The 25,668-nt window shown below is 46.6% G+C and overlaps 1 protein-coding gene across 8 annotated transcripts in view; it reads right to left on the bottom strand.

Annotated features, from left to right (window-relative positions):
• Nucleotides 1-9,832: 9,832 nt before the first annotated feature.
• The window catches only part of B3GALT5 (beta-1,3-galactosyltransferase 5), a 27,818-nt gene continuing 11,982 nt past the window's right edge, over nucleotides 9,833-25,668 (bottom strand). Inside the window, exons 1-3 of one of the 8 annotated variants that reach the window (XM_027701796.1) lie at nucleotides 19,730-19,933; nucleotides 11,426-11,603; nucleotides 9,833-10,993 (exon numbers count right to left, since the gene is read on the bottom strand). In XM_027701796.1, coding sequence (XP_027557597.1) covers nucleotides 10,040-10,993; nucleotides 11,426-11,506 — 1,035 coding nt within the window. In that variant the 5' untranslated portion in view covers nucleotides 11,507-11,603; nucleotides 19,730-19,933 and the 3' untranslated portion in view covers nucleotides 9,833-10,039. The other 7 variants (XM_027701792.1, XM_027701798.1, XM_027701793.1 and 4 more) reach the window with 7 other exon arrangements.

Here is a 25,668-nt window from a genome sequence, read left to right on the forward strand (position 1 = left end):
GAAATGGCTCCCTATTAAAAAAAATACATTTTCTTTTCTCTGATGAAGAGCAGGAGAATTGAAACAGCTGGAAAAGACTAAGTGAGGAGACAAGCTGCCCTTGTGACTGAATTAATCTTGATGCCTAGAGGATGCTGCTCTCCAGGAGCAAATGAGGCCAAAGAGATGTTAAGCCACAACTTTTCCAACTCTGCCTCTGTTTTTTTCCCTCTCTTTCTATGCCATTACTCCTTTCTTCCACTGTTTGCCAAAATATTTGGTGATCTGCAAGGCATGTTTCTCACTCAAAACAGATTTTATCAGCATTAGCTGTAGAGATTGAAGAGAGACACACAGACCCCTCTTTGTGTCTCACAAATTTTTAAAATCTTTTAATTGAGCTCGGTGTAGTCTCACTTTTCCTTAATCAGAAGCCTAAGGAAAAGCTCCAGAAATAACAGGGCTGTGCCATTTCCTCTTTGTGTTTCCTGTGGGAATGTTGAGATGCATTTTCCCCCACATTGTTCCCAGGTTGTGGGGTATGAGAGCTCTGGAGACCCTTTTCTGCTTTCGGCATCAAGCACAGCAAACACTCAGTGCAAACTGGGTCTTTGCCTCCTTCCCTCCTTATTTTGGCTCCAGAGTTGTCTGAAAGACTGGGTTAGACTGGACTTTCTGGTTTAGGCTGCCAAAGTCAGCTGGGACCAATCCCACCAACAAAAGATGCTTCCCATCAATTTGAGGAATCCTGTTTTCTCTCTTTCCTAGGAAAGCAAGTAATCTTTGTCTTGATCTAAAGAATCATGAAGTGATGCTGCCCTGAATCTAGGCCTGGATAAATTTTCAAAAACCCTATAACATCAATGTGACTAATTGGATTTTTTCTTTTCTTTCTTTTTCTTTCTTGCTGATTATTATAAAGCCATAACTGTGTGAAGAATTGCTGCGAGCCCTTAATGAGGAAATTTTTGGATATAACCTTCCTCCAGACTTTCACACACAGGAGACCACAGGATTAACCACTTTTTCTTTTTTTTTTCCCCCCACTACTTTCCTTGCAGTTTTTATTTGACCTGACTAAATCTGCACAACTGGAATGTGGTTCTCCAGTACTTTCCTGCCAGCACTCCTTGTGAACCACATTCCACGTTCCCCCTTTGGCAGGTGTATTTCTCCTCTCCAGCACCGAAATCGGTGGTGAGTTGTAGCTGGTAAAACGAAAATGTCCTAATTCAGGGAATGTTGATGAAGTCCAGGCAACAAGAAGTAAGAAAGTTTATCACAGAATGACAGGAGATGCAGCTTTGGTGCTGTCAGGAGGAGTGTAAATCTGAGAAGGAAATTTTTAGTGCTCTTTAATACATCAGTTCCCCTGGCAACATTTTCTTTAGCTTTAGAAATGCTTTGTCTCTGGTCCAAACAGCTTAATTGCTCTGATTATCTTTCAGTTTATTCCTAAAGAACTTTTCAGTGCATATTAACGTGCCAAGAAAATGTAAACATCATTCTCTACACTCGTTACGTTTTTTATCATTGCTTAAGGTCATGTTTTTAGGCTCCCTCCTGAGCTTTACATGCAAAGCCAGATTCTTCCAGGAGTTCAGGCAAAGTGCAAATGTATCCAGAGCTCCCTTAAAACTGGTTGTGCTCAACACCTCTCTGCCAGTGCACAGGAAGTCAGGTGGACACTGCCTGGTCCAGGGCTCCAGATCCCACAGGATTTCCCTGATAAAGGCAGGAAAAATACCATGGGACTATAAAATTATACCCCTTTCCTTTCTTTCTTTCCTGATGATTTTGCAAGGCTGCCAGTTACGAGGAACCTCTGAAAATAGAATATTAATGACTATTCCCAGAGTGACCTGCAGGCAGGATCCAAACTGCCACTGCGGCGATGAGAGAGCAGATTGTCACCATAACAGTAGGTGTTTTACTGGAAGAGCTGTTTCTTTTTTGCATTTTCATGAAATACATCCTTGTGACTGACATCTTACTGCTCCCTTTGGGCATTGTTAAGATCACCAAGTAGAAACGGCAGGGTTGTGTCTTTTTTTTTTTTTACATCAACGTCTCCTCTGCGCTGTATTTGTGATATCAAGCCTGTGACTGAAAGCTGCCCTTTCACAGTAAGTCAAGTCTCTGGCAGAGATGGTTTCAGATATTCATTTCTCTTTATGTGCCAGAGTAATGGATCACTGCTGTATTTTGGCTTTCTCTTATACAGGAGCAGTGAACTTTATATTGATATTCAGGCTGAGAGAGGTGGAGATGTTCAGTCTGGAGAAGAGAAATCTGCAGGGCCAACTAAGAATCCCTTCCAGTGTCTAAAATGGGCCTACAAGAAAGCTGGAAAGGGACTTTTTACAAGGGGATGCAGTGATAGGATAAGGGGGAATGGCCTTAAAATGAGGGAGGGTCGATTTAGAAAGAAAGAAGTTTTTTGCAATGAGGGGGGTGAAAAACTGCAACAGGTTGCCCGGAGAGGTGGTGGATGCCCCATCCCTGGAAACATTGAAGGCCAGGCTGGACAGGGCTCTGAGCAACCTGGTGGAGTTGAAAATGTCCCTGCCCGTGGCAGAGGGGGTTGGATTAAATGACCTTTAAAGGTCCCTTCCAAGCCGAACCATTCCGTGATTTCAGGATTCTATTTGGTCTTTGCAACACTTGTACACAAAATAAGATCCTATAAAATCTTAGGGAACTGGTGAGTACTGAAAGATCTCAAGATTATGGTAAAGATTTATGTGTTTATAGGGTAAAGTTTGCAGTCCTCTCTTCTTCCCTATCCCATGCAGCACTTTCTCCAGAAGGCTCAATTCCAGTGGCCACTGGAGTCAAACCTCCTGCCAGAGCTACACCTCCAGGGCTTGGCCTCAGCATGAGGGGTTGACATCCCCAAAATGGGCTGAGGGGAGCACAGAGGGGCATCAAACACCCTCACCCTCAGCACTGAGCCGCTGTTCCTCCCCCTCCTCACCTCAGGAGGTGGCATCGCTCCCTCCCGCTCACGGCTCAGCTCCCTCTGCTTTTTAATCCCCTGGATTTGAACCTTTACCAGCAGAAACACGTGTAAAACCTGCAGGTCCCTTTATGTACCCGAGTCAAACATTTACTTACAACTGCTGTTTCAGCGCTAATAATTAAATTAAACATGAAGGGAAGAGAGCAGCCTGGAAGATCTACAAGCTGTGGGGGTGTAAATCACACCACATAACTAATTTATGACATTCTGTGCCTGCAGCGGTTTGTAACTGTAATTGTGTAATTGTAGCTGTGATTTCTGAGGAGTAGAAAGCTGATTACACTCTATCCCTGCACCCAAAGTCATAAATTAAAAGAGGTCAGGTCAGGTCAGTAGCTGAATGCAAGGAATGTTGTGTGCACGGTTCAGCTGGAGACATTCTAACGAGACACTTGGATTTGTATTTCCCCCCCCAAAAATAATGCATTTCTGAATTTGTGAAACATCATTTCTCATGCACTGAAATTGTCCAATTACATTTTTCAGTGAAAATGCACTTGAGTGAACTTTTCAGAAGAACGGTATCAAACCAGGCTTTGAAAGAAAATCTTCATTTGCTCTGCCAGAACATGTGCAAATTCAAGTGTAGTTTTTCAGGCTGGATCCCCTATGTGCTGTATAGATCTCCTAAGTCCTGTGACTCAGATTCTTTCCTCTATCCACTGTGATATTTGTAGATATTTCCAGAAATACATCGGTGTAATAAAATAATGAATTTTGGTGTAACGAATTCCAGCTTGAAACAAAGGAGCACAATACATCACAAAGGTAAGGAAAAAACAGAGATAAAATAAAAGATAAAGGCAGTAATGGAGAACTTTTCTGTTTGTGGGTTTTAGTTCATAACTGCCTGTGTTCAGCAGACAATCTGATGGCCTTCAGTTACTTCCCATTCCTCTTTTTAAGTGATAAGGGAACAGCACTGTGCTTCCAGCTCCCAGTCAAGCAGTGCTGGCTGTGGTGACACAGGCAAAGTCATCTCAGGCTGGATCTTGTTCTTCCAAAAGGTATCAGCTGTGGTTAAATTTAATTTATTTTCTTTGTTCAATTCCGTAGATATTTCCTGTGGCATTTTTTGAGAAGGGGAGAAAATTCAGCGGTTTCAGGCTCAGATTCAACCAGGCCAAGTGCCTGGTCCTGTCGTTGGGTCACAACAACCCCTTGCAGCTCTGGGGGAAAGTACCTGGTGGGAAAGGCCCTGGGGGTGCTGATGACAGGGAATGAACACGAGCCTGGGTGTGCCCAGGGGGGCAAGAGCCCAATGGCACCTGGGCTGGATCAGGAATAGTGTGGGCACAGCCCAGGGCAGGGATTGTCCCCCTGTGCTGCCACTGCTGAGGGACCTTCAGGGCTGTGTCCAGTTCTGGAACCTCATGGAAGAGAGACATGGAGGGGCTGGAGCGTGTGCAGGGAAGGGAGCGGAGCTGGGGAAGGGGCTGGAGCAGCAGGAGGGGCTGAGGGAGCTGGGGGGGCTCAGCCTGGAGCAAAGGAGGCTCAGGGGGGACCTTTAGCAAGGCAGAGAGGGACCTGGGATTTGGGATGGACAGGAAGCTGAACAGGAGCCAGAGTGTGCCCAGGTGGCCAAGAAGGCCAATGGATCCTGGCCTGGCTCAGGAACAGTGTGGCCAACAGGTCCAAGGAAGTGATTCTGCCCCTGGACTCAGCACTGGTGAGGCCACCCCTGGAGTGCTGTGTCCAGCTCTGGGCCCTCAGCTCAGGAAGGACATTGAGGTCCTGGAGCAGGTGCAGAGAAGAGCAACGAGGCTGGGGAAGGGACTGGAGCACAAGTGCTGTGAGGAGAGGCTGAGGGAGCTGGGGCTGTTCAGCCTGGAGAAGAGGAGGCTCAGGGGAGACCTCCTCACTCTCTGCAACTCCCTGACAGGAGGGGGGAGCCAGGGGGGGGTTGGTCTCTTCTCCCAGGCAGCGATCAGTAAGACAAGAGGGCTCAGTCTTAAGCTGTGTCAGGGGAGGTTTAGGTTGGATATTAGGAAGAAATTCCTTACAGGAAGGGTGATCAGCCATTGGAATGGGCTGCCCAGGGAAGTGGTGGATTCTCCGTCCCTGGAGGTTTTTAAGATGAGACTGGATGTGGCATCAGTGCCATGGGCTGGGAACCATCATGGTAGTGGATCAAGGGTTGGACTTGATGATCTCAGAGGTCCCTTCCAACCCAGCTGATTCTATGATTCTATGATTCTGGCTCTGCAACTCCCTGACAGGAGGGGGGAGATGAGGGGGGGTTGGTCTCTCAGATAACAAGTGACAGGTTGAAATGTCATCAATTGGAGCCAGGGGAGGTTTACACCGGATATTAGGAAGAATTTCTTCATGAGAAGGGTTGTCAAGCACTGGGACAGGCTGCCCAGGGAAAGGGTGGAGCCACCATCCCTAGAGGGATTTAAAAGCCATGTAGATGTGGCACTTGGGGACATGGTCCAGGGTGGCCTTGGCAGTGCTGGGTTAGTGGTTGGACTCAATGATCTTAAAGGTCTTTTCCAACCTAAATGATTCCAAGATTCTATTAATTTTGACTGGAAAAAGAGCAAGCCCCTTACTTAACTTAACCACATCCCGAAATATTAATACATTCACAACCAGAAAGATAAGTGAACACACAAAACTTAGGTAACAAAATACTTTACTAAAATATCATCCATGGAATATCTCAACATTCCCATGTTCTACACCAATAATGCAAACATTCTCACATGTTTTATGTCAACATCACACAGTGACCTGCACAAATCCAAGAGGAGCAGCATTCCTGGCAGATCCAGTGCAGCCCTTGTGTTCTGTTCAGCTCTGACAGAAGGCAAAAGTTTCATTACAAAAATCTTCCCAGAAGTGCCTGGCAGGGTTGTACCTCCTGGGTAAGGCTGAACCAGAGGAGCTGAGAGACCAAATCCTTCCTGCACGTTTTGGACAATGCTACTCTAAACTAAGAATATGTTGGTTGATGAAAGTCGTGAAAAAAACAAACAAACAAACAAACATTAATTTTTCTGTATTCAAAAAATGATCTTGGAAGAAATAGAATGTGTTGAGATGCACAATTTTAACCAACTCTGTGTCAGCTCTGTTATTTTTTCACTCTTCCCTGTTTAAATGAGAAGCAATGGAGTAACTTTTAGCTGACCTTTCCATAGCTATTCATAAAAAAAAATGATATAATGATCTTCTGACCCAGAAAGCATAAAAATGTTAGGGGAGGGCTCTGCTTTCACAGACAAACTGCCCCCAAATAGCCTAAATTCTTTTATTAGCCCATACAAAATTTAAAAAACAAGCCTATGTACACTCCAGTATCGTGTTTACAGTTCTAGTTATATTTCTGTTCATTTTGTGATGGTATTTCATAGGAAAATATATAGAATTTAGCAAAAGGCCACTAGTATTGTTTTGATTGTGTTAAAATTCATGATCTGAGGCCTAAGCTGCAAAAGCTAATTTCATTTAGCTGATACATATAAAGTCACTAGCTCAGTGGTTTTGTTTAAATAAATGAATTTGCCTTACATGCAATCATTTTCTTTTCTTAAATCACCTTCTCCAGCAGGATTAATTATTGTTAATTTAATATATTTTTATTTAAAGCAACCCAGGGAGCTGGGGGGGGTTTACTCTGGAGAAAAAGAGGCTCAGGGGGTTGTGGCAAGGTGGGGATTGGTCTTTTCTCCCAGGTAACGAGTGACAGGACAAGAGGAAACGGCCTCAAGTTGCACCAGGGGAGGTTTAGCTTGGACTTTAGGAAAAATTTCTTCACAAGAAGGGTGGTCAAGCATTGGAACAGGCTGCCCAAGGAAGTGGTGGAATCACTGTCCCTGGAGGTGTTCAAAAAAAGTGTAGGTGTGGTGCTAAAGGACATGGTTTAGGGGTGGACCTGGCAGTCTTGGGTTGATGGTTGGACTGGATGATCTTTTCCAACCTAAACAATTCTATAATTCTATGAATTACCAAATCAATTTTTAATTAATGTGAGCACAGAGAAAACCAGACGTCGAGAAAAATTATGTGCAGCAACCAAAATCAGTTCTAAACCACCCAGTTCCCAGCTGGGAAACTGCTTTGCAAGGAGAAGATCAAGCTCCCTGAATCCATAACATTTCAACCTGAACTCATTTGCTCCTCAGCAGAGATTTAAGCAAAATGCTTATAAATAGGCCATCAGAGGGTTAACAACATATAATCAGTGGGGACAAAGTATTTGCAAGGCAGCAACAGAGGCATCTTGCACAGGTCACTTGAAATGACAAACAGACCCCCTGGTAACAGGATCCAGAATGGGATGGTTTCTTAGAGCATTCCTGAGGACCTCATTCCTCAGCAGAACAGCTGAATTTCATAGAATCACAGAACGGTTTGGGTTGGAAGGGACCATAAAGATAATTTATTTCCAGCCTCCCGCCACGGGCAGGGACATCTTGCACTTGAATTTAGCCCCAAAGATGTAGTGGTAGAGCCTGCAAAAGTGATTAAGAGGGAATAGCACCATCTTCCCAGTTAGTGGCTGTATCCAATAAATTAGGAACACTCCTGAACTAAAGTAAAAGCCACAGTCAAGAGGTCGAGCAGAACTTGGCCCTCGGGGGTAACTTTTTTTATGCTGATACAAAGCCCCAAACTGCTCAGGAGGGACATAGTGCCACCCACAAGCTGCCACAGGCCAGGGAAACAACCCAACATTCTGTCTCCTGAAGGGAAACTTTATCCTCTCCCACAACCTCAGCCTGAGGGAAGAGCAGAAGCTGCAGGAGCCACCACAGCTCTTGGGTGTCAACACCCCGTGGAGGTGAACAGCTCAACACACCCAAGTGTAAATGGAGATAAAGATCCCTGGGGTTGCACAGCTGGACTGGTCCTGCCAGCTGGGACAAAGCTGGCACCAGGCACAGAGCTGGAAGTGAGACCTACAAGCAACTGCAGGATTATTATATTATTATTATTATTATTTATTATTATATTATTATCTGAGAGCAAGAAGAGACCAAGATGACATCGGGCTGATTATGCTGTCCCAGCTCACAGACCCTCCATCCCTAACATCCAGGGAGTTAGGAGACCAGGAAGCATTCCTTTTGCTCACCATTTTTCCATAAATTAAAGGAATAGCCAGCCTGCACCTTGGGGACAAGGGCAACGAATGGCAAAAGACATTTCTGCAGGTTACCTGGAAAGAACAGGGATTAAATAGCCTGACCCATCTCACCAGCAGCAAAAGTATTCAGAAAATAGCTGAATTTTAAATAAAATTGAGATGTTAAAATATTTCATTTATTTTAACAAAATATTTAAAGTTTAATAAAAAATATTAAAATGAAGAAGGTTACTCTTCTGCCAAACAAATAAATATATTTTTTTCATCATCAGTGGTCAAAAATCAGTGCATGAGCTCAGGTTACTCTACACCAGAAGAAAATAAATTATATATTATTACTGTTACTAAACACTTTTCAGGATGGGGCATATTCCTGCTGAAAATATTTATCCTGCTCTTCAGACACAGGCAAGTAAAAAGAGACACCTGAACAGTCCAACTTCAATAAAAATAAAAAGAAACAATAAAAATAAAAATAAAAAATAAAAATAAAGTAATAAAATCTCTTTCCCTGTCTTTCCTCCTGCTCCCTCGTGTGGGAATGAGCCTTTCTAGGTGTCAAATCCCCTCAGCTCTCAGGCCATTTTCTCCTTGGGAACAGCTCCACTTTTACTGCTCCCTGAAAAAAAAAAACATTTCACACATATTACAGGCATTTGCTACTTCTTTGCTGATAAAACTGACCTTTCCTGTGTGAGAAAGAAAATCAAAAGAGGAGCATAAGGCAGGATTTATGAACTCCTTTCTCCCTCCTCACAGCCCAAAAGCATTTTTCGCATCTTCCACTGTAAAGACTCAATTCTTTGCCTCTGGAATCTACAAATATCCCGGAGATTTCATGATCTTTGCTTGGGAATGAAAGGAGAAACAGAACTCCCAGCCTGAGGGATCACTTGAGCACATTATCCCACTTGTCTTGTTTAAAAGACAAAAATCCTCCCACCTTCTCCCTTATTCACCCAGTTTCTCACAGCAAAAAAAATGTCTAAATCACCCTAAGTGACTTTAGTTTAGCCTTGGGAAACCATTTACAGAAGGTTTCAGGCAATCAAAGTGAGCCACAAATATAAAAGATGTCTCTGGGGTCTATTTTAATCAAAAGAGCAGGACACCCTCCACTGGCTCCACCACAGGTATTTTCAGCAGGAGACACATCCAAGGGAACAGATGAAGCAGCTTTACACGTTCACCAGGTGACCTGAAGCCCCCAAGGTTGTCCCAAGAGCATTGCATGGGAAAATTCTTCCATCTCTGCAAAAAAAAACCTGCGTGGAGACCGAAGGAGGGATCTGTGCCAGGATGCAGCTCTGCCCACACAGAGCCCGCTGCAAGGGCAGGGCTGCGGTTCCCTCTCCCAGGAGAGGAGCATCCTGACAGCTCCAAATATCATTCCTTAAATGCCTGCACAGATGGGTGCAGGAATCTATCAGGGGCGACCAGGAGGATGGTGCAAATTTTAGTCTCTGAACAAAAAGTGCTTTGACTTAAGTTTAGCACTGCAGGAACGTTCCCAGTCCTTTAGCAGCAGGATTTGGAGGGCAGGGCTGCAGGCCTGGATCTCCCAGAAAATAATAATAATTGTGTAGAGAAGGGATGCAATGGAGTGAAGGGGAGAGAAAGGGATTTGCATGTTCTTGGGCAGAAATTGAGAATTTCTTGCTGGAAAGGGTGGTCAGGCACGGGAAGGGGCGGAGTCCCCATCCCTGGAGGTGTCCAAGGAATGACTGGATGTGGCACTCAGTACAATGGTCTAGTTGATAAGGTCCAAGGGGGGACTTGATGATCTTGGAGGTCTCTTCCAACCTTAATAATTCTATCATTAAAACAACCACTTAAAAATCTCTAACGTGCTGGACCTGGAGTTAACTGGGAGTTTTGCTGGGGTCAAGAGCAGCCCTATAACAGCAGAGGATTTCAGTGTGTTAATTCCAGCAGGGAAGGTGCTAGAGCACCTCTCCACGGTTTTCTGTCACCAAGTGGTTCCAGTAGCTCAGCTGCTCGGGTGGTTCCACTTCGTGGCACATCACGATTTTCTTAAAGCGGGAAACGGAGAACCTGATCCTTTCTGGAAAAAACGTCTGCTCTGAGTGGAGCTCCTCCAGCCTAATTTTTAATTTGGCAAGGCACAGTCCTATGAACACATCCTCCAGCTTAATGAACGAAACGCTCTCAGAAACATGATAGATCTGACTGGCAACGTCGCTGGATAAAACATATCCAGTCCCGGAACAGAAGGGCGGGTAGGTCTTTCCTGGATACTCTTCCCTACTCACATACCACTTGCTCCCTCTTCTCCTTATGGGGTACTCATGCAGCTTTAAAAAGCCTGTGAAGAACCCAGTGGCCTTCTCCTTCCTCAGAAGCAGCTCAGTGAGGTAAAAAACGTTGACAAACACGTCTGTGTCGGTTTTCATCACAAAGCTGGACTGGGAACAAAACCTGTGGACCCACTCCATTCCCATCATGGTCTTCAAAGTCAGGTTGTAGTAAGTGTCCGTGAAGTTCTTTTGGATGATATCTCCGTACTTTTGGCCCTCAGCAGCGATGTCAGCCTGCTGGCTGGGATCCACAGCGCTTCCCAGGAGGAAATACGTCACCAGGCGCTTCCCGGCGACCGTCCTCTCCTTGCCCCAGGTCTGCCGGATGGCCATCCTGGCATCCAGGTGCTGGCACGAGGATGCCACGAGCAGGACGAGGAAAGGAGGGTTCTTGTGGCAGTCTGTGTCTGGGAGCTGGGAGAAGTTTCCTTCTATCCTCCTGAAAGGCTCTGTGGGGAACAGGTAACCTTGGCCGTTCTCACAGAACACGCAGAACTCGGCCCAGTTGTAAAAAAACCACAAGCTGCCACAGCTGAGCCCGAGGAGGCAAACAAACAGCCTGAACTTTCTGAAATCCATCTGAAAGAAGCAGGAAGGAACAGCACATTAATAAAAATAATATCTAGTTCCTTTCAATAACATCTAGCTCCTTTCAGTGCTGTGCACCAAACCCCCTGCACAGGGATTCGAAGCCAGGGCATCACTAATTGGAAGCTGCCTGTTTCAGGGCAGTCACCCACACTCATTTCTCCTCATGCCATCCCCACAAGATGTTCTGCTGGCCATCAAATTCACACTCCTGCTTACTTTAGTCTTCCCTCTAAGCCACTGTATCCTCAGAAATCCACACAAGCACATCCAGGTTACCTTGGCTGATGCTTCAAACCTCCTCCCCATTTTCAGCGTCTCACAAACCATGATTTAGACCCACCGAGCCAGAGTGGAGAAGCAGCAGATATGTGTCCATGTCAGGTGACAGAGAATAGCAACAAGAGGGGTTTTTTTAAATACCATGGTTCTCCATTTGTGCCTGTGTCCCAGAGCCAGCAGGTGTCCCAGGGGCAGACCCAGCCAGGTTCCTCCCATCCTCATCTTCCTTGTGTCCTGTGGGGCTCTTGCATCAACCCAGAAACTGCTCCTGATCTTTCTGCTGGAGGGGCCATGAGTCACATCTTTGAAGCTGGGTCAGCTGCTCAGAAAAAGAAAAGAAAAAAAAACCAGCAGTGGGTCACATTGTTTGGATGGTTCAGCTTGTGCAGAGTTTAAGTGACTCACTAGGGCATGCTGAGGTGAGAAGGGGGCTGTTCTGTCCCCCTCTCCTTTTTACATGAAAGAGATCCAAACAATAACAATGTTCACTCATTTATCCTTGTAAACAGACTATTGTGCTGCACATCAGGTTACAAACCTGAATTTTCAGAGAGAGAAAAATTATCGAAGCAAACCCAAAAAGGTCACGGTGACAAAAACATTGCACATCTCTATAAATTAACCTGGTGAGAAGAGTTTAATGCATCAGTTACTCACCCCAGTAACCCACAGGCCCACCAGCCACTATTTCAGAGCAGTAGGAGGGGGCCATTTCCACCTTCTCCCTTCTGGAAGAATTGTACCTGTCTTCCCATCTAAAAACACAAATTTACAATCCCTAGAGCTGTAGATATCATGGAAATTTGATCTCTGCCTTCTGACCAGGAATGCTCTGTCTAGACTCCCCCAAATCACGTTAGTGCCCTCCTTCTGCCCATCCATAAGCATTTTGCTTAAATCTCTGCTGAGGAGCAAATGAGTTCAAGTTGAAATGTTATGGATTCAGGGAGCCTGTTCCTCTCTTTGCAAAGCAGCTTCCCAACTGAATTTGAACCAATCTCTGTTCTAGAGGTCATTTTGAACAACATCCAGTCGTTTTGCATCAAAATAAATCTTTCTGGTTTTATAGGAAGTCCTTCTGCATGACGTTATACTTGATTTTTCTCTCTGATGTGAGTCAGAAATCACGTATTTTAATTATCTCAAAGCTTTTTACATCTCCCGTTTGTTCCAACTGCAAAATATTTTACGGAGGGCACTGCCAAAAAAATTACCTGAAAAAAAGGCTCTGCTCTCCTGACACCCCAGTTTTGCTGCATCCAGCTCTGAGTGTAAGAAGGACATGGACCTGTTAGAGTGAATCAGAGGAGGCCACGGAGATTCTCAGAGGGATGGAGCATCTCTGCTGCAGAGAGAGGCTGGGGTTGTTCAGTCTAGAGGAGAAAAAAGGGTCTGTGGACACCTTAGAGCCCCTTCCAGTATCTAAAGCAGTTCCAAGAAAGCTGGAGAGGGACTCTGGACAAGCACATGGAGTGACAGGATAAGGGGCAATGGCCTCAAGCTGAAGGAGAGTGGGTTTAGAGAATCTCAGAGTCACAGAATCCTTAAGGTTGGGAAAGACCTCTAAGATCAACAAGTCCAACTGTTTCCCCAGCATTGCCAAGGCCACCACTAACCCATATCCTCAAATGCCACATCTACATGTCTGTTAAATCCCTCCAGGGATGGGGATTCCACCACTGCCCTGGGCAGCTGTGCCAGGACTGGACAACCTTTTAGGTGAAGAAAGTTTTGCTGATATTCAACCTTAAACTCCCCTGGCTCGACTTGATGCTATTTTCTCTCATCCTGTCATTTGTTTCCTGGGAACTTTCCTCCTCCTTCATCTCATCTTTCCACCCTCCTCCTCCTCTTTTGTCTGCACCAGGATTGCATTTTTGCTTTTCTCTTACAACGTGTTTTAAAAGCTCTGAGGAAGTAACAGTCTTGTAAAATAAGTTTATGCAATAGTTCATACAATAGAGCTAAAAATGTAAGAGGAGCTCTTACAAAACTCTGAAGAAGAAAACCCACTGAATTCCTACAAAGCAACTTGGACCAAGTGAGATCCTGCTGGATTAAACTGCCACTGGTGTCCTCGCCTCCTTTTAAAATACATATTTTCTTAAGTTTTCCTAATCTCTAATTTATTTTTTTTTCTCCAAGGTACTGAAAAAGTAGGAAAATGCTCTCTGTTCATTAATGTTTTCATTTCAGTGACCTGTATTAACGCTCATCTATGAACTTTAAAAGGGACTATGAGATTTGATAGAGAACAACATGTAAGTACATCTGACCTGTAGACAGACAAGGCTCATCTCATCCAAATAACCAAAGGATTCTGGAGCTGGGGTTGACATTCTAAGCATCTTTTGTGATTGAATAGGTAGAATAATAAAAGGTCCCAGAAAACAATTTAAAAGTGTGGGGCTACAGGTTTGTCAAAAATTATTCTTCATAAATTAGGCATCAGGTTTTTTATGTTGAACAAAACCTGATGCACTAAAGGCACAAAACCTTTCACCGTTGGACACAACAAATATAAACCAGGTTTGACACTTTCCAATCTCTTTTCCTCTCAGCCCCTGCTCCCTAAAGCCAGGCCAGAGCACAGTTCTGGGCAGGTAACAAAGCTTTTCTGTGTGCAGCTGAGCCAGCCCAGGGCATTCCATCAGTCCCTCAGGATCCCCAGCATTCCCATGCTTTTCCTACCTCCAGCCACAGCGAGGGTCAAATTTGCACCTCGGCTTTGGGAAGTGAATTTTGCACCTCAAAACACACCAGATGGGAGGAGGAAATTCTTCTCTGTGAGGGTGGGGAGGCCCTGGCCCAGGTTGCCCAGAGAAGCTGTGGCTGCCCCTGGATCCCTGGAAGCGTCCAAGGCCAGGTTGGACAGGGCTTGGAGCAACCTGGGATAGCAGAAGGTGTCCCTGCCCATGGCAAGGGGTCAAACTGGATGATCTTTAAGGTTCCTTCCAACCCAAACCATTCTTGTGGTTCTATGAAGAAGGTAGTCAAGGTCTGTGATCCAAATCAGTCAAACCACAGCCCTCTCTACTTTGGAAGTTCCCACTTCCACGAGTGGCACGAACTTCCCCCTGAGTTCTGCCAAGTTGAGCAGGTCAGCTCTGGGGTCTCTCTGCTCACACCACTGACCCTCGTGGAACTCCTTCACGTTTCACAGTGATAAGGCCACGGTAAGTCCTGTGACAAAGCCTAGTTATTCCACCAAAATTAATGTGACACCTCCTTTAGGCCTGTTAATGAGTGTAATTATCTGAACGGCACCAAGAGATCAAGACTGTCTGCCACACAGTTCAGGAAAAGCAATCTGGCCTGAGGCAGAGGGAGGTAAGTAGGTCTAGAGTCCCCCCGGGGAAACAGGTTTAAAATATCAATTAAAAGAAATGCGGTTTTCTTAACTTTTCTGGGGCAAAGCTCCAGTTGTGCCACTGAGCCCAGTGGAGGGTTGGTGTTGTCTTTGCATTGAGGTGTCACACGTCAGGGAACGACCCAAACCACAAATGACCAAAGTGCTTTTGGGCATCTGCAAGGAGTCCCCACTTTGTAATGAGGCTCAAGCAGCTGTGACGAGGAAGACCCAAAAGCAGAGGCACAACTGAAGTGCCTAAACTGGACTCACAACCCCAAATACTGCACAGTTTAAGTCAGCAGTTTTATTCCCATTTTCCTTTCCTGATCATGGAAAGTAACATGTGCCCTGGTGTAAGTACTAGGAATAGCTGCTAACTCCAGATTTTCCTTGGAATAAAGCCCCTAAATTGCTTTCTCATAAGCTCAGCAGGACACAAGGAGGGATTAAGCACACACAGATAATAAGAAAATGTCAAGTGCAGTGGGAAACATTTCTCTTTTCCTACATGCAAGTGTTTCAGAGGAGCAGGGGCCAGCTTGGGGCTCTCAAAGATGATGTCTCTGGCAAGGCAGTGGATTCAGCACTGCCTGGGTCACTGTTTTTATGGGAAAATGCTGCTTTTCAGAGGGAGGTTTTTACAGCAAAGTGTATTAATGGCGTCCTCACCCAAATTGTCGAGGCTGGCAGGAAAGGAGGGTGGAAATCCAAAAAGGGTACAGGACAAGGGAAGAAGTTTTTCTGCTGCCCTTACTGTCAGACTATGGAAAACCTTTTCTCCTCTGATACCCCTCTCCAACCTCTCCTTGTCAGCCCATCAGCAAGACAGACCAAGACATTGTTCCTCTGCTTCCATCACTTAAGCACTGAGTTGCTGAACATGTTTATTTACAGACAAATCCTCTCCCTGGCTGGTTTTTTCCCCTTTCTTTTTTCCCTTTTCTTTCTTTTTTTTTTTTGTGGTCTTGATTATTTTTTAGGGGTTTTTTTTTGTCATTTTATTTTTGCAATGCTGCTGCAGTGAGGGTTTACCCTTCCCAGTTTCTCCCCAGGCTTGCCTCGGTGGTGTGTGTGTGGAGAGAGGGGCTTTTCATGCTTAAAATAAACCTCTGGCTCTCCAGAAGGGCCACAATGTTTTATGGCCAGGGAGCTGTCACAGACCCAGAGCAGGAGTTCCCATCTCCAAACCCTAAGCCATCAATTAGACAACAAATAGAAAAGGAGAATTACTGTTATGGATTTTCAAATCCTACTACGTTGACTGGCTTATGTTCTGTCATTATGTTACTAATACCCATTTAGCTGATTGACCCTGTGACTCCAACAGCAGATTGAATCTTCTCTGTAAAACGTTGGCCTGGTTTTATTTACCTTTTTGGGTTTTAATAAGGCAAGAATAAAAGATAATTAAAAGAAAAAAGATGAAGAGTAGAAACAAGCCAAGTTTTGAAAGAGTAGAAACGAGTCAAGTTTTGAATTTTCCAGAGAAAAAATAATAGAGTGATATGTTAAATTCTAGATTAATATTAATCCCAGTGAAATGCCATGCATATATAAATTATGAGATATATACAGATATGTGCATACCACTGTATTCTTAGCAGTATGGCCAATGCAGCCTGAACACTGGTACAGTTATAATAAGAAGGAAAGAGACATTTTTTGCAGCAATCAAAGAAAAAAATATGGTCCAAAAAAGAGACATTATAATATAAATTGGTTAAAATTTAGTGAACCGAGTAAGAGTCCCTGAAAGTTTCACCTCCATGCCCTTCCATCATGAGACAGTTTTCAGAGGAGCCACCTGACCTGCTGTAACTCCTTAACCTTACCCTCTCAAAGGCAAATTCCCACTATTTCCTCCTGTGAATCATGTTTTCTGTGCCACAGATGGTGGTGTGCTGGTGGTTAACCACAGCCCCAGCATATTGTATAAACACAACCTCAGCAGGGCAGCCCTCCCAGAGCCCAGGCACAGGCACAGGAGCAGCTCTGCAGGCAGCAACCACCCACTAATGAGGTGCATCTTTATTCTCACCAGGAAAGAATAAATGTCTGCAGGTCTCATCGGTTCAGACACCCAAGTGTCACCTCAAGGTGTGGAGATTTCCATTCCTAAATGGATGCAACACCGTGTGGCCTCTGGGTTCTGCCTCTGAGACAACCCAGATGGCTGATGCCTAAAGTGGAATAAAGATCATGGCAAGAGGGAAGGTTTGGTGGGACAGGGATCTTTTGAACCAGAGGATGCATCTTCCTCTCTATTAAAAAAATCATCTTTAGGTCCTAATGCACCTTGATCTCATCCACCCAACCATGACCACTGGCTCATAACACTTGTTTATGGAAAAGCCAAAAAAGCATCCTCGAATCAAAATGCAATTTTGCCCTCAAAAGCAGCAAAAAAAAGTTTGGCAGGAGGTGTAGCTGCTCTGGTAATGTCACAGGAAAGAAGTGCTGCATCTGAGGAGTAAAAAAGAAATGTATTTCCAGGGACTTTAGCCAAGTCAGGAAAGCTTACTTCTATTTTAAAACATCATTTGGCTTTCCCGAGCTGCCTGAAAAATTCTCTGGATGAATCCTGGCCCTAAAACACCCACCCAAATGTCAGTTTGGGGAGTAGTTAATAAGGTCAGAACCCTTTTCTCCAGGATGGAGAAAGATGCTGCAGAGTTCAAACCGTCGATGTGGAGACACTGTACAGGACAACCATTAAAGTCCAGCCCCAGTGCAGGTGCTTTCTGTCCTTTTTTGGAGCATATTTAGACAGTTTTAACTTAATCCACTTCCACAGGTGATCCAAACCCAGCTGGCAGGCAGCCAGCAAAGGGCACCCTCCCTCACAGGCAGAGAAAACAGCAGCCCCCCGGGGCACTCCCTCCTTGTTCTCCCAGAAGGACCTTTCCTCATCTCAGTAGTAATTTTTTCCAAACATTCAGCCTAAAAACTTTCTCCTCCTGCCTCTGTCCTCCCTTCACCTGATGTGAACCAAACATCCCTTTCTGTATTTGTCTTCAATGCTAATAGACCCTCTTCTTCTCATGCTCCCTCTATTCCTACAGTACCCCCATTTTCCTTTTGTTGCTGATGCTGATGGGCATATTTAACTTATTTCAGAATTGCCTCATGAATCAGCAATTTTCCTCCAATTACTATTCTACTTGCTATATTCCAGATTCTACTTGCTCTAACTCCAGATCTCACCACAGATAAGCAATTGTCCACAAGAGGATGAATCAGAGCAACCTGACCCCGCGTAAACCCGTGCGGTTCATTGTGCTGAACAGGAATAAAATCCCACTCACATCCACCCTCTCATCTTTACGAAAAAAGCAACCAGATAATTTCTTCTTTAGGCTCTTGCTGTCAATGCCAGGACTCCAAAAGTCCAGTTATTCTGAGTTTATGGAAGCACCATTCTTCAAAAATTGTACCCATGTGTCAATGTCCCCAAAACAAGTTATTTCTTGCACCCTCGTTTACAAGTAGCACTGCATGTTGTTTGTCTCATCTTAATGAGAAAGAGAAAAAAAATCCCTGAAAATAGTATTTCAGATAGAACGAGAATCTCACTCTTCTCCCTTGGAAACAGACTCAAGATACATGAAGTAAGAAGTAAGAGAGCACTGCAGAGAAGTGATAACTGTGCAGATTGTACAAAAAAAAATCCCCATTCAAAAAGGGGAAAATTAGCAATAAAGATATTCCAATGTCACTTTTAAATCTTCGAGTGCTGCTCAGCCCTGCTGTAGGAGGAGGACCTGTTAGGATCTTCCCTTTCAGATGTTTTTTTCCCCCCATTTCAAGCTGTGGGAGCACCTTCATGAAGCAGGTGAGCCCAGTGCTCTTCTTTACCCTTTTGTTTCGTGCTGCCTCTTGGCACAGTCATTTTTAAGTGTTTGGAACTTTACACTCCGCTGTCCATGCAACAGTTGAATTAAGTCTTTGCATTTATGTGTCTGTTACAAAAACAATCGGGTACTTTTGGAGGAAAATGTTCCTGGGCACCACAGAGCTCTCACCCAGGGCAGAGAGAGCCTGGGACAGCCATCCAGGGTCCCCTCGCTGCTCCAGCCCTGTGCCAAAGGCTGACTGGGAGGGACAGTGCCCAGCTCCTCATTTGATTAACGGGGCTAAGGCAGAAACCAAAGGAACAGAAATCCAACTGTATGTCCCTCTTGCTGGCAAATCCTTTCTCGATGACTCCTTGGCTTTAAAAGTGCTGATCAAACACAGCAATTTTGGCAGGATCAGGCCCAGTGGCTGCTTTTTTAATTACTTACCTGTATCTCATGGATCTTCCTCCTTTGAAGCGTTTTATCCAAGCTCTCAGCAGGACAGTGAGGACAACGTTTGTCCTGTACTTGTCCTGACTGATCCTGGGCTTTATGTGGGGCTGCCAAAACGTTTTCCCATGTAAAACATACAATAAATCTGGATTATTTTTACTTACTCGTACCTCCTCACCATCAAATCGTTCTACCCCTCGTGCCAGTCATCACGATGCCCCTCATTGCCCGTCTTACCAGGGGATGAACTTTGCACACGCTGCTCGGCTCGGGAGAGGGAAGTTCCTGGAATAGGGAACTCTGGGCTTGGATCCCGATCTTCCAAGCAGTGTTACACCTGCTGCCCCTTCTTATCTCTCTCCCAACCTTTCTTATCTCCCTCCCAACCCATCCGCGGCGCTGGGCGTGTTTTGGAAAGTGGGTGAGTCTGGTCCGTGGATGAGCGGGATCGCCCGTCCCGGGTCCTACCTGGAGCCGGAGTTACGGGAAGGAAGAGGCACCTCCTCACCTCGGGCTCCTGCAGCGCATCCCCCGGGCTCCGGCCGTGCAGCGGGAGCTGCGGAGGGCGATGGGCTCCCCTTCCCACCGGGATCGCCGGCTACAGCCGGTGAGGTGCCCCCCGGTGCCCCATCCCGAGCGAGGGGTCCATCACCGGCGGTGTCTCCCGAGCCAGGAGCGAAGGAAGGCGACGATGCGGTAACCTGAACTCCCCGCCTGCCTCTTCCCTCTCTCCCTCCTCCCTCCCTCTCTCCCTCCCTCCCTCCTTCTCCCTGCCTCCCTCCCTCTCTCCCGTAGGTAACAGACCGGCGGTCCCGCTGCTGCTCCATCGGCGGGGAAGGGAAGGTCAGGAGTTCGCTGCCCATGGTTTTATTTTGGATATTTGGGATGGGAGGAGGGGGGAAGGCAGCAGTCTGGGAGGCGCGGAGCTGGGAACCGTGTCAGGGCAGCGCCAGTCCCTTCCCAGCGCTGGGAAAGTTCGGCCCCGCACTCCCAATTACCGGCGATCCCGCCTGGATTTGCACAGTGGGAAAGAAATCCCCCCCCCTCTGCTAAAAAGCCCTCGGAGAGGCCGACGGGATTTTTCCTGATGGGGAATGACAACCCGGCGAAAAGGGCGGAGGGGAGCAAACACCGCCCCGCGCGGGCCCCCGGGGTGCCAAAACCCCTCGGTCTCCGCACATTCCCCCTCTCCTTGGATCCCTGTGTTTGCTTAACCCCTGACCCTGCGCTGTTTGGGCTCGGCACAGCCCTCAGCCCCGGGATTAGTCCAGCCTTTGCTTTAGGGCTGGTCCGAGTCCGGGAAAGATCTCCGATCCATTTCCACGACCACTTCCAATACTTCTTGGAGCAAGTGGGGAAGTGCAGCACTTTCCCCTTTGTGCACACGCAAACTGTCCCCAGTGACAGCGACAATGACACTTCCACACGGCAACAATTATTGCAGCAAATGGCTTCGGGGAAAATACGTTTCTCTTCTAAGCTCGAGCTGAAAAGACCACTTCCCAAATAAGTGTTATGCATAAAACAGCCCATTTCATATCGAAATACCCACTGACAATTAGGGGAGCTTGAATTTCTAGCAAGGAATATTCCCTTGGATTTGTCATTGTCGTTTTTGAAACAGGTTGTTCCGGCACAGCACAAAAAAAAACCCCAAACAGACAAAAAACCCACAAAAACCAAACGAACAAAGACCCCAAAACACCAAAAAAACAAACAAACAAACAAAACCAATAAGAGACAAATCAATCACTGGGAGCTGCTGGCAGCTCCCTTTCTCCTCCCCCTCCACTCCAAGGCTGGGGATGGATACATGTAGTTGTAGTTAAGGAGACACAAAAAATGCTGTTTGCTTGTTGCACTTTGCAGGAGAAATACAAGGGAGAAGAGAGGTGCAGATCCACTTCCAGGTTTGCTGCAGAGAGAACTGCTCCAAAAAGCTTGTGGGGTTGTCTTTTATTATTATTATTTTTATTATTATTGTTATTACTCCAAAAAACATGCCCAGGTAGCTTTAGTTTCCTCTAATGAGGAAGCATTAGCTAAGGCACCTCGAGTGCCTGTGCCTCCCTCTGGGTGCATGACTCTCTTTTGTGCTCCGAGTTCCTAAAAAAACCTTTCCTTTAATTTTGGGAAACTGCTAAAACTTTCTTTGTCGGAGTCTGACCTACAAAGTCCAACAGCTACCGGTCACACAAAAGCTTCTGCAAGCAAATTACCCGCCCTCCACCTGGAAAAGGGATATTTTCCCATGGAAAATGTGAAAACAAGAGAGGGCTGGGGCTCTTCCCTCTGCCCACATCCCATTGTTCACTGGCTGCCATCAGGGCAGCCCTAAAATGAGAATCACAGAATGGTTTGGGTTGGAAGGGACCTCAAAGATCACCCAGTCCCACCCCCTGCCGTGGGCAGGGACACCTTCCACTAGCCCAGGTTGCTCCAAGCCCCGTCCAACCTGGCCTTGGACACTTCCAGGGATCCAGGGGCAGCCACAGCTTCTCTGGGCAACCTGTGCCAGGGCCTCAGCACCCTCACAGGGAACAATTTCTCCTTCATATCTAATCTAACCCTTCCCTACTTCAGCTTAAGGCCATTCCCCCTTACGCTATCACTCCAGGCCCTTGGGAGAAGTCCCTCTCCAGCTCCCTTGTAACCCATTTAGGTACTTGAAAGGGCTCAAAGGTCTCCCTGAAGCCTCTTTTACCCCCAGCTCCCTCAGCCTGCTTTCACAGGAGAGATGTTCCATCCCTCTGATCACCTTCGTGGCCTCCCCTGGACTCACTCCCACAGCTCCACATCCTTCCAATGTTGAGGACCCCACAGCTGGAGGCAGCACTGCAAGGTGGGGTCTCACCAGAGCACGGCAGAGGGGCAGAATCCATTGCCAATCCCTATTAAAGCCTGTTTCCAGTCCCTCCAGCCAGGCCAGTGGCAGGTTCCTGCTCCCAGCTTGCTCTGTGAGTTTTAGCAGTTTGATTCTCCAGGGCTTTTTACCCTGCCCAGCTGCCAGCAGGGCCAGGAGGACTTGAGGGCATTCAGTCCCTGGCAGGACCTCACGCTGCAAAGCACACACTGAGCTGGGAGATTACACAGAGCAATGTCTGGGAGGGGCACAAGAGGGAGAAAATTAACTCTGGGATATCTTTATGCTGGGAAAAAAAAAATAAAAAAGGCAAAACCAAGCACAATCTACTTCTCTAAGCCTCTGATGCAGGATTGTGTTTGCTGTGTGAGTCCACCCCTACACCAGCAAAGCATTTAAGCAGAGTAATGTACATATATGCCTGTATTTCATTAGCAGTAATTTTAAGCCAACATATGTCTACGTGAAGTCAGGCCTCAAAGAGTGAGTCAGGGCCTAAATCAGTGTTGTAATTGAACTAAAATAATCTAAGCCTGCTCTAAATGCACATAGCTTTAACCTGTCACATCAAATGAAAATTATGTACTTTAACTGTAATCTTCCTGTTCCCTTAGTCATCAAAAGAGGCCAGATCAAATTTAAAAAAAAAAGAGACCATGGATGCTGCTCAGCTGCTGAGGAGGAGGTGGGGCTCATGGAGCAGGATACTGACAGAATCACAGGATCCTTTAGGTTGGAGAAGAGTTCCAAGATCGTGGGGTCCCCCCTGTGCCCGATGCCCACCTTGTCCCCCAGCCCAGAGCACTGAGTGCCATGGCCAGGCCTTCCTTGGACACCTCCAGGGATGGGGATTCTACCACCTCCCTGGGCAGCCCCTTCCAATATTTAACAACCCTTTCCAACAAGAAATTCCTCCTCATGTCCAACCTGACCCTCCCCTGGCACAGCTGGAGGCCGTTCCCTCTCCTCCTCTCCCTTGTTCCCCGGGAGCAGAGCCCAACCCCCCCCAGCTCCCCCCTCCTTTCAGAAAGTTGCAGAGCCAGAAGGTCCCCCCTGAGCCTCCTTTTCTCCAGGCTGAGCCCCCCCAGCTCCCTCAGCTCCTCATAGGACTTAAAACTCAGCCTGAACCAAGGCATATTTCCACCTTCCAAGCTGGACTCACCCCCAAACTCAGGCACCCCCATCCACGTCGCTCCTTCCTTCTTCAAGGAGAAAACCAGCAGCTTGAAACTCTGTTTGCATTGGTGGCTCTGTATTGTCTCTGATCCTTGGTGGCTCTATATTGTCACCTCCTCTGGCATCTGCTTGGACTTGGCCTCGCTGAGGGACAGTTAATATTTCCACAGACGAGTTTGTTGGAGCGCGAGGGAGGCAGAGATAAGGTCAGGCTGCAAACACCCCTCACAGGATGGCATTGTTTGGTTGGGGTTTGGGTTTGCTGTGGTTTGTTTGGTACCACTGTGAGAAATGTGCAGGGGAGCTCTGTCCTTGGGCTCCTCTGAACACTTGTGCTGATAAGACAAGGGGGGAGGCAGAGCAGCTCTTGCAGCTGGAGAGGGTCAGTGATCTACAGGCAGCTACTCAGTGTAGGTATGGGATGTTTGAGCAGCTTCCTTACATCACTGCATTGGAAGTTTCAAGTTTAATCCAGCATTAAATTCAATTTTCCCTAAGAACTTTTCGAGAGTTTTGTGCAGAGAATCCAAACAGGTTTATTTCAGGCAGGAGGAGGAGTTTCGTTGAAATAACTGCCCTTTAATGGGCACAGTTTATGATATAAAGGCGCTGACAGAAATGCAGATTAAACTAATATGAGGAAAATTGTTACCAATAAAATCTACTTGTAAGGCAGCAAAATAGTTTCTACCCTCAGATTTACAGTATTATAATTCTAGTAATGCAAAAGTGATGATTGTTGCCCAAAGAAGCTGTGGCTTCCTCATGCCTGGAAGTGTCCAAGGCCAGGTTGGATGGGGCTCTGAGCACCCAGGTCTAGTGGAAGGTGTCCCTGCCCATAGCAGGGGGGTGAAACTGGATGATCTTTAAGATCCCTTCCAACCCAAAGCATTCCATGATTCTAAACCCACACTTTTGGCAAACAAATTGCTAAATTAGACACAGCAGGTACCCCACGACACCTGAAGCTTGATTTATATAACAGCACCCCTGCCAGAGAGAGGATTGGAATTGTGCTCACCTAATTAGATCAAAAAATGTAAAGTTCTGCAACAACTTGTGCCAACAGGGCTCAAATTCCTCTCAGCATCAGCAGTTAATGAAGTCAGTGGGCAGCCAGTGTTGAGTGCCCTTCCCCACAGCTGCCTCCTGTGATCAGTGCTCCTGGGGCTGCCTCTTGTCCTCCTTTAATCCCTCGGAGCACGGGAGGGTTTTTCCTGCTGGCAGAATCGTGTCCAGGCAGGTTTGGAATATCTCCAGAGAAGGAGACTCCACAGCCTCTCTGGGGAGCCTCTTCCTGTGCTTTGCCACCCTGACAGTGAAGTTTTCCTTCGTATTCCCATGGAACTTCCTGCGTTGTAGCTTTTGCCCGTTACCCCTTGTCCTGTCGCTGGGCACCACTGAAAAGTTTGGCCCCGTCCTTTTGGCACCTGCCCTGAGGGTATTTGTGTGCATTGCCAAGGTCACAGAATCATAGAATGGTTTGGGTTGGAAGGGACCTCAAAGATCATCCAACTCCAACCCCCTGCCATGGGCAGGGACACCTTCCACTAGCCCAGGTTGCTCCAACCTGGCCTTGGACACTTCCAGGGATCCAGGGGCAGCCACAGCTTCTCTGGCAACCTGGGCCAGGGCCTCACCACCCTCACAGGGAAGGATTTCTTCTAATATTCTTTCTGAAGATGCCAAAGCCATCTCAGCACCACAGGACCAAGGTGAACCCTGGCTCCATGTTGATTTTATCCCTCCCTGCCCTCCAAGGGTGGACTCAGGGCTGGCACCACGGTGCTGTGGTTCCAGCCATGGTCATCCCCACCCCCACCAGCCTCAGGACTGGCCAGGGCTCAAAGGTTTGGCCCCAACAGTGACCTAGAGCTCACCCTGAGTCCCCCCTGGCTTGGCTGAGGGATCTGAGCCTGTTACACCCCATTTTCTGGGCTGTTTTCCAGGACCTGGGTCCTGTTAACTCTTCCCATCACTTCCACGTCCCTCCTCGAGCAGAGCACCCTGGACAAAAGCGTCCCACTGGTGCTCTCAAGTGCCACTGAGCCCTCCCACATCCCTCCTGTTGCATCCAGGGATTAGGTTTGGAGCCGTTTAGGCTTTAACTGAGACCTGTGGCTTATTTAAATAAATAGTGGAGGCTCTGAAATGCTGGGGACATCAGGAAGGTGCAGCACAGCCTCCCTCTCGCTGCCTGTGGCGTTTTGGACTTCCCCTGGAAGGAGCATTTGGCACATCCCTGTGAGGAGGGGTCTGGAGGGACAGGGGCTGGACACAACTGGGGGTCACCACGTCTGCCCTTGGAAACAGTGACCCCTGAGCCCCCCAGAATTGTCCTCTCTCACAGCAGGCCCTGGGCATGGCCTTAGGACAGTGATGATAATCAAATCACACGCTCCAGGGATTCTGCCTGCAGGAATAAGGAAAGCAGGGCTTTTTTGGCCCCTGCCCACTGCACAATTAACTGGAAGTATGTGGAGGCTTTTTGTGTGTTTGCGTCTCTTTGCCTTGTCTCCCATTTTGAAGGGAAAGGAAAAGAGAAAAATGGAAAAAGAGGAAGAAAAAGAGAAGAAAAAGAGAAAAAAAAGAGAAAAAGAGAGAGAGAAAGAGGAAGAAAAAGAAAAAGAAAAAGAAAAAGAAAAAGAAAGAGAAAGAGAAAAAGAAAAAGAAAAAGAAAAAGAAAAAGAAAAAGAAAAAGAAA

The sequence above is a fragment of the Neopelma chrysocephalum genome, unplaced genomic scaffold, assembly GCF_003984885.1.
Source record: "Neopelma chrysocephalum unplaced genomic scaffold, ASM398488v2 Primary Assembly neopelma1_166, whole genome shotgun sequence".
NCBI lineage: Eukaryota > Metazoa > Chordata > Aves > Passeriformes > Pipridae > Neopelma > Neopelma chrysocephalum.